Source organism: Heliangelus exortis, chromosome 8, assembly GCF_036169615.1.
Source record: "Heliangelus exortis chromosome 8, bHelExo1.hap1, whole genome shotgun sequence".
In the NCBI taxonomy this organism is placed as follows: domain Eukaryota; kingdom Metazoa; phylum Chordata; class Aves; order Apodiformes; family Trochilidae; genus Heliangelus; species Heliangelus exortis.
Genome location: NC_092429.1, coordinates 28,214,352 through 28,230,273, shown reverse-complemented (window position 1 = coordinate 28,230,273; position 15,922 = coordinate 28,214,352). Strand labels below are relative to the sequence as shown.

The 15,922-nt window shown below is 39.7% G+C and overlaps 1 protein-coding gene across 3 annotated transcripts in view; it reads left to right on the top strand.

Moving 5' to 3' along the window:
• ATF6 (activating transcription factor 6) overlaps window positions 1-15,922 on the top strand; it is an 81,812-nt gene that overhangs the window by 7,534 nt on the left and 58,356 nt on the right. For all 3 annotated transcript variants that reach the window (XM_071751305.1, XM_071751306.1, XM_071751304.1), the window contains exons 7-9: window positions 2,887-3,107; window positions 8,895-9,080; window positions 9,510-9,601. In XM_071751305.1, the coding sequence (XP_071607406.1) occupies window positions 2,887-3,107; window positions 8,895-9,080; window positions 9,510-9,601 (499 nt within the window). The remainder of the gene's footprint in view (window positions 1-2,886; window positions 3,108-8,894; window positions 9,081-9,509; window positions 9,602-15,922) is intronic.

Genomic DNA, 15,922 nt, shown 5'->3' with positions numbered 1-15,922 from the left:
TTTTTCCTCCATCAGGAGTTAAGCCAAAGCTGGGGATGCTGACATTTGTTACACCATGCCCAAGATTGTTGGGCTGCATGAAACACAGAGGTCAGCATGACCTAATTTTTATTCCTTCTGTTCCACCTGACAAAATACCATCTGGAATAATGAATGCTTGGGATATGGATTTTCTGGGTAGCACTGAAGGCCAGCTTCTCCTTTTTCCTAAAGAAAAGTCAGAAGAGTATTTTCTGTGAGACACTCGAGAGGAAGTACTTTGGGGAAAGGATTTCCATGCCCTGTATTTATTTTAACTCCTGGTGTGTTTAAAAATTCTTAGTGCCACTTCCATAACAAAATACTCAAGGATCTTTTTTGTTAATTCAAATCCCCTGCACACAACAAGTCAGAGCTACCAGTTTGAAATATGCTGTTGTCTTCAAAGGAGCATGAGGGGGGTGATGGGAGCACAATTTCTTTTTTTTTTTTACAGTCCCTTTCATAAAAACTTAAAGAAGAAAACGTGATCTGAGAGCCTTACATATTTTATGCATTGCAGAAATTGTTGAAATAATCTCAAATTCAGCATTTGAAGTTCTTCAGTAAGGTAGTGGTGACTTAATGGTGTCTTCAAGATTATCTCTGCAAAAAAGGAGAGCTAAACCTTCACCTTATACATAAGAGACCTTGGTGCTGGTTAAAAGTCTGAATTCTTCACTCTCTGAAAGGTTGGTTAAATGTAACAATTGCTGTGCATTTGGGTTGGAATGCTCAGCTGGAACATGAGGTTTCTGAGAGCTGGCAAGGTCATCCTGTTACAAAAAACTAGAGACATTCATGTGTTTTCAGACAGCAAAATGTCACTTGGGTACCTGCTTGAGTTAAATGGAGTTGTTGGATGACTACTTGTGACTATTCTTAATTCCACTTCAAACTCTTATCAAAATTACCTCATTTTTTTCTGTTTTGCTTTTCTTTAAGCTCTGTTCAGCTTGCCCATAAAATTTCTCACAACACATTTTTCAAAAAAGTGATTTCTCTCAGTGGGACTTGAGGCTTTAACTTATGTTTTGAAAGCATAACTTGGATTGTTCTCATTTATCATCTCTCTCTATGCTGGTTCTGGGTTGGTTTGTGTAGTTTGAGTCACTTCTGTGCAGTCAGTTTTCCATTTGATTATAGCAATAAAGTAGGGGTAGACAAAAAGGAGGAGGAAGACTGAGGTAAGCTGGCTGAGTTCTTTGAAAAAGTTGTTCCAAAGTGTTTAAGTGTTAGCAATACTGAAATGCCTAAAATTTCTGGGAAGTGCTGACTTTTAACTTGGAACACCAGCTGGGGTTGGGGAGAGACTTTGGTGTAGTGGGTCCCTTTCATACATTTCATGTGGTTTGCAGGATGGGCTGAGTCCCAACTGGAACATATTCCAGTTATTATAATATATGTATTCCAGTTATTATAATATATGTATTCCAGTTATTATATATATATTCCAGTTATTATAATATGTATATATTCCAGTTATTATATATATTCCAATTATTATTATATGTATTCCAGTTATTATATATACCAGTTATCATTATATATATATTCCAGTTATTATATATATATCCCAGTTATTATATATATATCCCAGTTATTATATATATATCCCAGTTATTATATATATATCCCAGTTATTATATATATGTTCTAGTTATATATATATTCCAGTTATTATATATATATTCCAGTTATTATATATATATTCCAGTTATTATATATATATTCCAGTTATTATATATATATTCCAGTTATTATATATATTCCAGTTATTATATATATTCCAGTTATTATATATATTCCAGTTATTATATATATTCCAGTTATTATATATATTCCAGTTATTATATATATTCCAGTTATTATATATATTCCAGTTATTATATATATATTCCAGTTATTATATATATATTCCAGTTATAATATATATTCCAGTTATTATATATATATTCCAGTTATTATATATATATTCCAGTTATTATATATATATTCCAGTTATAATATATATTCCAGTTATTATATATATATTCCAGTTATTATATATATATTCCAGTTATTATATATATATTCCAGTTATTATATATATATTCCAGTTATTATATATATATTCCAGTTATTATATATATATTCCAGTTATAATATATATTCCAGTTATTATATATATATTCCAGTTATTATATATATATTCCAGTTATTATATATATATTCCAGTTATTATATATATATTCCAGTTATAATATATATTCCAGTTATAATATATATTCCAGTTATTATATATATTCCAGTTATTATATATATTCCAGTTATTATATATTAGTTATATATATATTGCAGTTATTATATATATATTGCAGTTATTATATATATTGCAGTTATTATATATATATTGCAGTTATTATATATATATTGCAGTTATTATATGTATTACAGTTATTATATGTATTACAGTTATTATATATATTACAGTTATATATATTACAGTTATTATATATATTACAGTTATTATAGTATGTATATATTCCTGTTGTTATAATATATATATTCCAGTTGTTATATATATTCCAGTTATTCTAATATACATATTCCAGTTATTACATATATATTCCAGTTATATTATTGTTATTGCTATCATTGCTGTTGTTTATTATTATAATTATATAAACATTCCAGTTATAATTATACAATATTATTCCATATAATCCCCCCTGGAATATACCAGTGCTGAAGAACTGGAGATAACTGTGGGACAGGAGAGGCAGCAAGGCTTTCTACCTCCCATACCAGTGCATTCCCCTACAAACTGGTCAGGTACAAACCCATTTCATCCTCCACTGAGCCCTCCTGTTTGTTCTTGTGTTCCAGGTCAGTCAGTGGTACTCCCCCAGCCTGCTGTGCTTCAGCTCCAGGCTTCTGGGGTGCTTCCTGCCTCCCAGCCTGTCATTGCTGTCACTGCAGGCACCCCCCAGCTTCACAACCACCCGGGGAATCCCCTGCCTCCAGCTGCTGGAAATGGCTCAACAAATGGCAAAATCCCAGTGGCTAAGCCCTTGCTGCAGAGCACCTCACCAGCAGTGGGACTGGATGTAAGTTCTGACTGGGTGAGGATGACAATTAACAAAAGCCTGCAACCAGTTCTTAGTTACCTAGAAAATTCTGACAAAATACCATCTGGAATAATAAATGCTTGGGATATGGATTTTCTGGGTAGCACTGAAGGCCAGCTTCTCCTTTTTCCTAAAGAAAAGTCAGAAGAGTATTTTCTGTGAGACACTCGAGAGGAAGTGAAGAATTCAGAATTCAGGTGTGGAGTTTCAGGTGATCCTGAGCTCTCCAGACTCTCTGATCTCCAGTAGATCCAGGAGTAAGGTTTCAGCAGTCACTGGGCAAAAATACAGATGTTTTTTCCACAGTAGCTCTCAGTAAGCAGTAAACAGAAGCAGCTTTGGAGGTGTGTGGGGTTTTTTTTCTCCCCCACTTTGGCTTTGACATCTCAGCTGGCTAACAAGCTGGGGGTTAACTTGATTTAGTAGTTTGGAGCTGCTTTAGTTTTGTTTTCTTGTCCAGAGGAAGGAATGGTTGTGGAAAGCTTCTTGCTTGTGGGTCTTAAACTCCCAGGATGTTGTTCTTCGGTGTGGTGTTCCAAGCACAGCTGTCATGGGCTGGGGGTCCTCTTGCATCTCTCCTTGTGAGGGAGAAAACACTGGTGTCCATTCACATGAAACTTTGCTGTGTAGTTGCTTGGTAGGAGCAGAGGACAATTTCTTAAAGGCATGTCCCTTCTGGCTTCTTGGTTGTACCATTTCTGGTGTCTGAGAAGTGCCACTCACGTTAAATTTTCCTCATTATTTGTTTTTCAGCATGCCTTTTTTTTTTTTGTTGTTTTCAGGCTGCATTTTTAAATGGGAAATAGTTTGCTACAAATAATTCAGCAATGAAAGCCACTCTTGGATTTGCAATAAGCCTGGGGTCTGCCAGTAGACAGCCTAGTTAAGAGCCCTTTGTTTTTAAATAATTGCCTGCCATGCAGAGTCAAACTGAAGACTCCCTGTTATCAGGGCTTGCATGGTACCTTGCCACTGTCTGAATATAGGATTTAAGTGACAAAACCTCTTTGCTGTCATCCCACTTCATGAGAACTGTCAGTACTGAGACAGTCAGTAGTCAGATGTGTAGCTGGGGTGCTGAGGAGCTGTTTTGAATGATGGTTGTGTGGGTGTTCCCACATGAAGCTGGTTTAGGAAGGCAGCTTTAAGACTGAGTGTCAGCAGAAATGCTGCACATCTCACCTGTGGTGCTTGAAACATGGAAAAAAAAAAAATATTCCAGCTGCTCTTTGGCCTGCACTGTGAAGTAACACTTCAAAAAGAACAAATGTTCTGGGATGCAGCTGGTGCCAGGAGGGTTAAAACATCTTGCCACTGGCAAGGCCGTGTGTTGGGCTTAGAGCTGCACAGATTTAGCTGTCATTTGAGCTCTGAAACATGTGTTTTGGTTTGCTAAGCTGAGCAGATGTTGCAGGATAAAAAGAAACACTGCAGGGGTTTCTTTTAGGTTTAGGAGGGATAAACTGGTAGCTTAACACTCCAGAGAGCAGGACTGAGAGGGGCAGACAGCAGCCTGGTGGCACTGGGCAGCAGCATGGAGTATGGTCACTTGGCACTATGGAACCAGTGAAGAACTTTTCACCAGGAAATTGGACCAAAAAAATGCTGCCAAAGCAAGTGGCTCTGCTGACTGAAGAGGCTCTTCACTTAAAAAATGTATATTGGCTTTCCTGTGGCAATTAACTGGTATGGGAACCTAACTGGTATGGGAACCTAACTGGTATGGGAACCTAACTGGTATGGGAGCCTAACTGGTATGGGAACCTAACTGGTATGGGAACCTAACTGGTATGGGAACCTAACTGGTATGGGAGCCTAACTGGTATGGGAGCCTAACTGGTATGGGAGCCTAACTGGTATGGGAACCTATCTGGTATGGGAACCTAACTGGTATGGGAGCCTAACTGGTATGGGAGCCTAACTGGTATGGGAACCTAACTGGTATGGGAGCCTAGCTGGTATGAGAACCTAGCTGGTATGGGAGCCTAACTGGTATGGGAGCCTAACTGGTATGGGAGCCTAACTGGTATGGGAACCTAACTGGTATGGGAACCTAACTGGTATGGGAACCTAACTGGTATGGGAACCTAACTGGTATGGGAGCCTAACTGGTATGAGAACCTAGCTGGTATGGGAGCCTAACTGGTATGAGAACCTAGCTGGTAGGTGTGTGAGGGAATCCAGGGTGGTTGTGGAAGGGTTAGGACCCTTCTCTGATGTTTCCACTCCACAGTGAGAAAGGATTGAATTCTGCCTCCCAGTTCTCTGATTAAAAAATCTTGAAAAGTTAGCAAAAATGAGGTTATGCAAAATGGGTTCAACGTGTGTGGATTTCTAGTAAAGAATCTTTTTTGTAGATTGGGTAAACTTCATATGAAATAAACTCATTAGTCAAGTTGGGTTCTGTTGAGTTGGAGACAAGAAAACTCAGGTATTTCTTAAGAACAGAGAAAACCACTTGTGTAGGTTTTGTGTTCCCATATTCAGGATGCATCTTTGAAGGCAGCAGCTCTCATCAGCTTGAGTTAAGAAGCTGTAAAGTTGAAATGGTTCTGCTCTTTCAGTTCTTTGTTAACTTTGCCAGTGTGTGGACCAAAAACTGTGGAGGGTGAGAAACATTCTTAATGCCTTGTGGTAGAAATGCAGCTTGTGTTTGAATAGAGGTTACTGAGTTTTCTTTGGAAGACTAAATTGAGATTAGCAGTGTTTATTTTTGAAGTGCATGACTCTGTAAAGGCTGTGAAGACAGAGGCCAATCTGAACGTGGTTAGTAGTGTTTGAAGCAGGGTTTTGCAATGAACTTTCCCCTTCTCTGTATTTACATCTTTTTTCTGTGTGTGTGTTAATGGTGGGGTAGTTTCTAAAGCCAGGAAGCAAAAGTTGCATCATTGATTAATGCTTGATTTTAGTGCCAATGTTTTCCTTTTGTGCTCTGTGTTTTCCCTGAGAACAAGAAGTTACTATCTGGAGTGGTAAATTAATCCAATCTGCAAGAGGGAGGCTGCAGAAGAGCTCAGCACAAGTGTTTGCTGTGTTTAATCTTTGTTCAGCAATTATGCAAAGCAGTGTTGCTGTAAGAACCTGACATAACACATGAGTTCCTCTCCATCAGAATGCTCAAGCAAGGGATGTGTTTCTCTTGGTGCCAAGCCAGCTGTGTAAAGCTTAGTGCCATGCTCCTTCCAGGAGAAAGCAGGCACACACACCTCTTCCCAGCTCCTGCAGCAGATTTAGGTAGGATCAGGTGTGCAGTTTTAGTTAATTTCCTAGGATAAGCCAGGCCAGTGCTTAGAGGATTGAGCAAGGAGCTTAGGGTGTTGTAGGAATTGTCAGTTAAAACAAAGTGACTCAAGGATATGAATAGTTGGATTTAATTTATGGAAACTTCAGGAACAAGTGCAAGTGAAACTGGAGGGGCCCAGACTGAAATGCAGTTTTTGCAGAGGGTACCTTGAATCAGAGTGGAGAGAACTGTTCCTCCTGACAGGGTTTGCAGAACACTGAGTTAAGGAGAGTAAACTAGATAAATACTGTCTGAAATATAGCTGGTAACCTTTGAAAAAGTGCTAACTTTAACTTAAGATGTACTCTCAGGATACAAACACTGCACTGGTGTTTTAACTCCACGTTTTCTCCAGGGAAGCAGATGAATTTGCCAGAGGTTCCAAAGCTATCCAGTAGTGAATAATCTCAGCTGGTATGCAAAGAAGAATGGATTTAAACAATTTGGTCTTCTCTCTTTGACTCTGTGATGCAGAACCTATTTTTTAGAAAGAAGACTGCAACTACTTGTTTGGAATATCTTGCAACTCAAGCCAAAGCTGCTGCATGAACTCATTCCTTATTTAATCTCTGGACAGCTGAAGTAATCCTGGCCCCAAACTGGTGTATTCTATACACTGCAATCTTTGGCTAGCCTGATCTTTTTTTTTTTTTTTGTTCCCCTAAGTTTTTGTATGTCTGCAAAAATTTACTTAAGTATTGTAGTACTTAAGACAAAACTTGGTGTTAATGAAAATGTGTTATGAGCTTTTCTTTTTCCACTCTCTGCTAAAGAGAGAAGCTGGAGTGAGTACAACAGCTTCACTTTTACAGCCTTCCACTGGTGGCAGCAGATGAGACATTCAAGAAATGATCTGTACAGAAAGCAACTGGATCAACATGGAGACAGCCCAAAATGTTAATGCACTGTAACATATTTTCTCAGTCTTTGTCACCAGACTGCAGTATCCTGAAGAGTGACTCCTTCAAACAGCCTGTAGCACATTTTTTCAGGCACCAAAGCCTTCAAGCCACATATTGTACAATTATATACAGGGGGAGAGTTAGAAAGCTGTGGTTCAGCAGCCAAACCTTAAATGGAGCACTCTGAGTTTGTTAGTGTTACTCTTCTGTGACTTGTTTATTTAATCTCAGGCTGAGACTTCTAGAATACTTCTCATCTTTTTTTCATTGGTTTTCTTGCTCTAATAAATACAGGTTACTCCAGTGCATGTATTCAGGTGTGTGTAAGGTACAGCATTCAGTTCTCTTTCAGCATAAACATGATTAAGGTACATCCTGTAGAAGCTTGATAATATAATGGAAGTTTAATAATGTAAAGAAAACCTAGGTAAAGAAAGCTTAGTGTAAAAGCAAGCTTAATAATGTAATGGAAATCTGTTTTTAACAAAACCAGAGTTGCTGTGGCTAATCTGTGAGAAAAAGGAAATCAGGGTGGTGGTTAAATTTATCTTTTCAAGTTTTGTGGAGCTCTGCAGTATCAATCATTGTTCCCATGGTTAGCAGCAAGATCTTTTCAGTCTTAGGTCATCCCACTCAGTGCAAACCACAAAATAAGGAAGCAGTGGAAGATGATAGATGGGTTCTGCTTGGGGGAAAAAAAAAACCAGAATAATCAAGACTGTTGGAGGATGGGAAAGGGTTCCAAGGGTTACTTTGGTCTGTCTCAGACTGCTCTTGCAGACTGAATGCCTGCTAGTGGTTGGAGAAAATTTTGTGCCCTCCTGGGCTGTATTTGCTGGTTTAGCTTTATCCAGGGGGAATCCAGTTTGTGAGCTTTATCAGATACTGTTCTATGATGAGAACCAGAGCATGTTTGGTTGGACTATCAGAAAATGTGCATCAAAGCCACACTTCTGATGTGAATAATAAGTTAGTATAGGTACACCCAGAAATTGCATTTAATCTGATAGATACAGAGAATGTGAAGTCTGAGGTCAGCAGCTGTATTAAATGTCTGAAAATCTATAGAGCAGAGCTGGAAAAGGTACAGGAACAAGTGTAATCTCTGTCAAAATGGCTTCCATTCAGGACAAACTTAAAATCCAGAACACAGGACTTTGCAGTTAAAACCCCAGATGACTGATTGCACCCTATAAATTGGGGCACAGTAAAGCGAGGGGGGGGGGGATTATATTCTTGCTGCCTTGCAGACCTGTAGGTATGGATTTTTCATTTTTGGGACTTGATTGATCAAATCCAGCTGCTGCTTGACTATACATCCAGTGTCCCCTACATGTAGGAAAAGGTTGAGAAGCCAGAAGAAGACAGAAACAGCACAATATTTTATTTTTTTTTCCATTATCAATCAACACTTAGAGGTGTCCCGTGAGTTCCCGTCTGTCCGTGTGCTGAACGTTTCAGCTCGTTGGAAGCAGGGTGTGGGAAGCTATCTATGCAGACTTGAGGAGCAGAAATTCTGCATGAAATCAAGTCACTTTTAAGTGGTGGATCATTAAGAGAACCTCTGTATTGTCTGCCCAGCTGAATGTCTTGAGAAAACAGCAACGCATGATCAAAAACCGGGAGTCAGCCTCTCAGTCCCGGAAGAAAAAGAAGGAATACATGTTGGGGCTGGAGCAAAGGCTGGAGGCAGCCTTGTTGGAGAATGAGAAACTCAAGAAAGAAAACACCACCCTGAAGAGGCAGCTAGATGAAGTAGTATTAGAGGTAAGAGACTGTGATGAAGATTTGTCTTTATGTATCAAGACAGTTCCACCTGCACCTGGGGCTGGAAGGCACGTGAACAGAATAATGGAAACGTTGACTGGAAAATCTTTGGAGGTTTCTAGCCCAGCCTCCCCCTCTAAACAGGATTTTCCTCAACTCCAGGTCAAATCAGCTGTGGTGTTATCTAGTTGACTTTCTCCTTCATTCTCTCATGGTGCTCCTGAAGATTTCACTGAGAAATCTTGGTTAGAAGCTGAATATAATATACAAACAGGAGTTTTATTTTTAAGTAATCCTGGTGTGCATCCATACATAAATAGGCAAATAGGAACCTAAAAAGCAAGCATGATTTGGTATTTTCCTTCTGATGGACTTTGCATGTCTGTGCCCATTTTTTGTTGCATGTCCTCTCTCTTTTTTCCTTTCTAGAATGAGAAGCTCAAAGTGTCATCTCCCAAGAGAAGGACACTGTGTGTGATGGTGGTACTGGCTTTCATAGTGTTGAATTATGGCCCACTGAGGTAAGCTGCCTAGGAATTCCTCTTTGCATAGTGATTATGCTGTCCTGCAATGCTTCTTTTAATCTTTAATACAGGAATTGTGTTTTAAAACCTTGAGCTTGAAACTTGACTCTAGTCCTTTGCTCTCTTCTTGCACAGGGGAAAGCTTATCAATATAATTGTTCCTCTTTTGGAATCCTGACAATAGGAGCTAGATCTTGCACTTTTAATTTGTCTAAACTTGGCATTTTGTTAATAAATGCAGCATACAGAGATTTGCTCATTTATACTTGAAGATATTAAAATTCTGTGATTAGAGTCATCTTGGGGAAAAAAGTCACAATGTTGGAGAGCTCATCTCCTTGTTTATATCTGTGCTAATCTCAGCAGCTGTGAGTTTAAGCTGCTTCTAATACCCAGTGCAGGAAATCCCACTCTTCCAGTGCTTTGCAATCCTGACCATTAGAGGTGTTGAGCCACAATCTTCCTTGTGTACACTGCAAGCTTCCAGATCTGCTGAAGAGGTTGTCTCCTTTCCTTAATTACTTGAAGTGGTAATCAAAAACTCCCATTGTTCCAACTGTATCAGTTGGAAGGAAATGCTAGAAGACTTTAGGGACTAAAAAAATGATACTTCTTGCACATATCTTTCTATATCTGGATGTGTTGCCATCTCACTCTGTGCTTAGTTCTGTTTTCTCCTGCATTGGAGGATGTGTTGCAATGCCACTGGTTCACACCCAATTTTGTTTATTGGGTGGAAGTTCTGTTGACAAGTGGTGAGATGTTTCATAGAATCATAGAATTGGCTGGGTTGGAAGGGACCTCAGAGCTCATCAAGTCCAACCCTTGATCCACTCCCACTGCAGTTCCCAGCCCATGGCACTGAGTGCCACATCCAGGCTCTTTTGAAATATCTCCAGGGATGGAGAATCCACCCCTTCCCTGGGCAGCCCATTCCAATGGCTGATCACCCTCTCCCTAAAGAAATTCTTTCTAATGTCCAACCTAAACCTCCCCTGGCACAACTTGAGACCTCTTGTGCCCTCTTGTCTTGCTGAGAGTTGCCTGGGAAAAGAGCCCAACCCCCCCCTGGCTCCAACCTCCTTTCAGGGAGTTGGAGAGAGTGATGAGGTCTCCCCTGAGCCTCCTCTTCTCCAGGCTCAACACCCCCAGCTCCCTCAGCCTCTCCTCATAGGATCTGTGCTCCAGTCCCTTCCCCAGCCCAGTTGCCTCCTTTGGACCTGCTCCAGCACCTCAATCTCCTTCCTGAGCTGAGGGGCCCAGAACTGGACACAGGACTCAAGCTGTGGCCTCCCCAGGGCTGAGCACAGGGGCAGAATCCCTTCCCTGGACCTGCTGGCCACGCTCTTCCTGAGCCAGCCCAGGATGCCATTGGCCTTCTTGGCCACCTGGGCACACTGCTGCCTCCTGTTCATGGAGCAGTGATTCTGCTGTTTTTAAGATTATGAGAAGCAGTCCAGCAGGTCTTGGCAGACAAGCTCAGCAGATAAAATTATTCTGCTGACACATTTTTTCATGCTGACGGGTAGGATGTGTGTCTGGGTAATGTGGAACATTCAACACGGGGAGAAGGGAGTGGGGCTGAAAGTCTGGTAGGGTAGCTGGGATATCTACCCAAGAAATCTGTTTGAAAATATTGGAGGGAGATTCTAATCCAGCTTGTTCCATTGCCAACAAGTTTTTTAGAACATCCTTTAGTTTTGGAAATGGCTCCGTGTTCTCTCTTCTAAAAAATGTAAATCAAATTAAGTATAAATTGAATATAAATGTGAATTAAATATGTTCTGGTTGTAAGAGAGGCTTGTATAGAGCTAGTGGTGACTCTGCATCGTATGCTGCTGTGTTACTAAACTTGAATTTTCTTGCTTTTTAATTTTTTTTGTTACAGAAAACTGAAACTGTCACTTATCAAAAGCTGAAGTGATTTAACAGGAATTCTATTAGTGTTAAGTTTCTATTGAATATATTTGCTTTACAGTAGAAAAAAGGCATCCAGGAATTACTCACCTCTGTGTCAATGAACTGTTCTCTAATCTTCATGAATTATTTGGGATTTGGATTCAACATCTACACAGATTTCCTTTTATTATTACTTGAGAATGATTGGTGAGGTGTATGAAGGGAAAAGGGTACATTTTGATTTAAGTCTCTTGAAGGGGTCATTCCCTCAGTGTGACATACCAGGAGGTGCAGGGCAGGACTTGGCAGCCCCTTGTGTTTGCACAAGAGGCAGTGAGCTCACAAACCTGAGGGCACAGCAGGGCTGGGACCTGGATCCAGGACATTTGGGGCTGGCAGTGTCTCCTTCCTTTGCACTTCTGAGAGAGCCAAAATGGGCCAGCAGCTGGCACAGCACCCCTGAACAATTGCTGACTTCTGCCATGAAGGAATAGCTAATAAGCTGTACAGGTTTTTTGCTGCTTACAGCAAAATCTGAATATTTTATTTTATTTATTTTATTTATTTTATTTATTTTATTTATTTTATTTATTTTATTTATTTTATTTATTTTATTTATTTATTTTATTTATTTTATTTATTTATTTTATTTTATTTATTTTATTTTATTTATTTTATTTATTTTATTTTATTTATTTTATTTATTTTATTTATTTTATTTATTTTATTTTATTTATTTTATTTATTTTATTTATTTTATTTATTTTATTTATTTTATTTATTTTATTTATTTATTTTATTTATTTTATTTATTTTATTATTCAGACTGTTGGAATCTGTAGATGTTTGAGGGTTTTTTCCTTGTGTAATTTTTGTATTTGTGTTATTCTGTGCCTGGGTAGCATGCAGATCTGGAAATGTGTTAAACATGGACAAACAATGGTAAGATAAATGGGATCTAAGCACATGTTGTAGTCTAAACAATCCATGTATTTATTTGGGGAATTTTTTTCTTCTGCTTCTCTTTCCCAGTGCCAATTTGAACATAAATAGCCCTGTGTGATTGGTTTGTTTTTTTTTTTTTTTTAAATGCAATTCCTACATGTGGTAGTGAAATATTTGCAGCTAACTAACCCAACACAAAGTTGGGAAGGGAAGAGGACTACAGAAGATGCAAAAGGTAAATTTTCTGCATCTTCTTGGGGCTGTAGCAGCAAAGCAGGTAAGCTAGGTACTTGTAGTGGCCCCAGCATTATTTTCTTGGCTATAAAAATGTTCAGCTAATTATTTATTTCTACCCCTACTCAGTCAGCTCAAGCATACATGGCAGTCAGCATCTAACAACACTGTCAAAGCATTTATGAAGTTGTCAACCAGCCAGAATGTGTCTTAGCCACCATTTCAGGTATTAATTGACAGAAAACAAAGAAAAATATTAAGATGGAGAGAGGAGAGGCAGATCTGCAGAGGTTGGAGCAGGGGGGTTGAGAAGGTGGTGCCATTTATTGACTTATTTTTGTTATGAATTTTGGTTTTTTTCTTACAAGTTGGCTGTTTCTGTATGGCTGGAACCCCTTTCAAGCTGGAAAACAGACTTGATGATGTAGCCAAAAATTCTTAAGCTGTATTTGTGGTGGAGGATGACTGAGGTGGTGATTGATGCAGCTAAATAAAGCTGCTGCTTCAAAAGCTCTTGTTGATGTACAGCAGCTGTGCTGGAATTTTGTAGTGACTTCACTGCAACTTCTCTCTAGAGTGTCCTGGTGGGTTTTCTTCTACTTCCACAGACTATTCTGGGAAGTGAATAATCTATTAAAAATTTAGATCCACTGATAGAAATGAAGACACCAGTCTAGGTACATGAAAGGAATGATTTCTCTGCAACAAGTGGAGAAGTGGATTTTTTGAGGCTTGGGAGACTTAGAGGTGTGTCCCACTTTATACTGGGAGTATAAATGTTAGGGAAAAAAAAACAAAAAAACCCACAGAAGTGGCAAAATTAATCATCCTTTGCTATGAGGAAACCACCCAAGTTTGTTCAGCTGCCTGCTGCCATGATTTGCTGCTTGTAAGCATGAAACAAGCAAAACCCAAGTCCTTCCCCATCACTCAGTAGCATCCTAACTGGTCTGCAGGCTGCTGGTCAGTACTGGTGCATCCTGCTGGGTTTTTGGAGCACAGGTGGTTTGGGCTGCTGAAAGCATCACCCAGTGAGCTCCTGAGCTGTCAAGCTGAGCAATCTGGAGTTGGTGTTTGGGAGAGCAGGATTATTCTGAGCAAATTATTCTAATTTGGTGCATTCAGCAGTGATTTTGGGTAAATTTGCTGTTGGTTTGTACCTTAATGCAGGACTCTCTGATAAAAGAAACAGCTCCACCTTGCAGCAAGTCTGGGGATACCTTGGTGATGGGATGTTGGATGTGAAGAGACTGACTTTGGCAGTCTCTTACCTTGGCTCATCTCATTACCACAGCTGTAATTGGGGAATAAATTGGGGAATAAGATCCAGAAGGATTGTTTCTCTTGATTTTCCAAACCTCAGTAGCCTCCCATATATCTGTCCTCAGGTTTGTGGAGTGATGTGTACCTGAAGGATGCTAACAAACAGATACATGTGGTGAGAGCCAAGTGGCTGATAATTTCTTACACAGAAGTAGAGATGAGCTGTGAAGAGAAAATTATTATATGGAGTACAAGAGGCATTCAGTAGTGCCACATGATCCAGCTGCCAGGGAAATACAGAGTCCTCTGGGTGTTTTAGCAAAACCAGCAGAGTCTCCAGAGGATATTTGGGACTTTTCTAATATGAGAAACTTCCTTTAATGTTTGTGACACTGAATGAATGTGTTTCAATGCTGAATTAAGTGCACATTTGTGTTGGAGATGGCCCAAAGCAAGGAAACTGCTTCTGGAGCACACCTTTGATCTTATGTTGTAGTTTTTTCTTGAAGAGAGAAATCAGGAGGAGGAGGAGGAGTTTACTTTATCCAAGTAAACTGGACTTGAATTCAGGTTCCAGACCCTTCAGCACCTCCCTTAATGAGTTGGAGCTTGAATCAAATTGAATACCTTTGATTTTCTTCCAAACTACAGCAAGAAGTGATTGCTTCCTCCTTCCTCTACTGATGAGAGCCACACGTTCCTCCTGGAAGAGTTGTCCCTTGTCTTGTCCTGCTTGGTGCAGTTGCAGAGCTGGCACAGAATGCCAGATTCCTTCCAGTTTGTTGCTTTCCTCAAACTCTGCAGCACAGGAAAGAAACTGAGCTCCTCTTCCAAGCTCAGTGCTCCCAGAGATAAGGAAGGAGCAGCCTGGCAGAAGGTGCTGCCCTTGTCAGGTATAAGAAACAAAAAATACTTTCCAGGCAACCCTTGGCACTCTGGCAGTCTTGTCTGGAACCTGTTAGGAAGAGGACAAGGTCCTTGGCTGGTGTCAACTTGAGCCTTTTGGAAACATCCCAGCTCATATTCAGAGGTGGTTCTGTCCCAGAAAACTCTTTGGTATGATATCACTCTTGGTTTCAGTCTACAAATTACTGTACAACTTCAGTGTCAGCATTCAAAACTTGAATTGCACAGGGTTTTCTTCAGCCAGAAGTACAAATGAAATTTAGTTTGGGCTCCTGGCAAGGCTGGCTTTCACATTTATCAACTTGACATTCAAACCAAAGATGTGAAAATACAACTAAAATATCAGGTGCTGTTGAATGCCTGGCGAAACCATGAGAGGAGTGTTGCTTTTCTTTGCCTCCCATAATCAAATTTATCTACACTTCTGAACAAACATCTGCAAGAAGGATTTGGTGGTTCTTTTCTTTTTTCCCTTGGATCTGATTTTGTGCCTTAAACAAGCCAAGAGCTCAGCCAGCTTGGGCAGGGTGTTTGATGCTCTTGGTATCTGGGACGTCCAAATGCAGGCTGCAGAGCAGCCCAGGTGTGTAAGTGTGGCCAAATAGAAGAGATTCCAGCTTCTAACTGGTTGTTTTGTCCAGTAAAGCAATTTCTCAGCTTCAGTCATTCTTGAGTTTTTATGTGGGGCAGTAACTCAGTTCCTACAAAAAGTGGGACTTGCTCAGGGCAGATATGCCAAAGTGCTCTTTTCTTTTCCAGCTTCACATGTTGTAGCCATACAAAATGAAAAAAAAAAGTCTGTGCTTTTACCATCTGTCATATTAAAACTTTTTTTTTTAAGCAACTATTTATATCCTAGCTGAAGATACTGGGTTTTGGAAGGTTTTTTTTCCCCTCTGAATAGGATCACCTTTCTTTTTCACAGTTCCCAGCCTCTTCTAGCTGATGTTTTAAAATGCTAAATACTGACTTCATCTTCAGAGCCACACTCTTGGGATCTGCCCTGTAGACCCTTCCTGTCCCACCCTGTGTTGTTGCTGTTCTTACTGCCAGTTGTTGCTGTTCTTACTA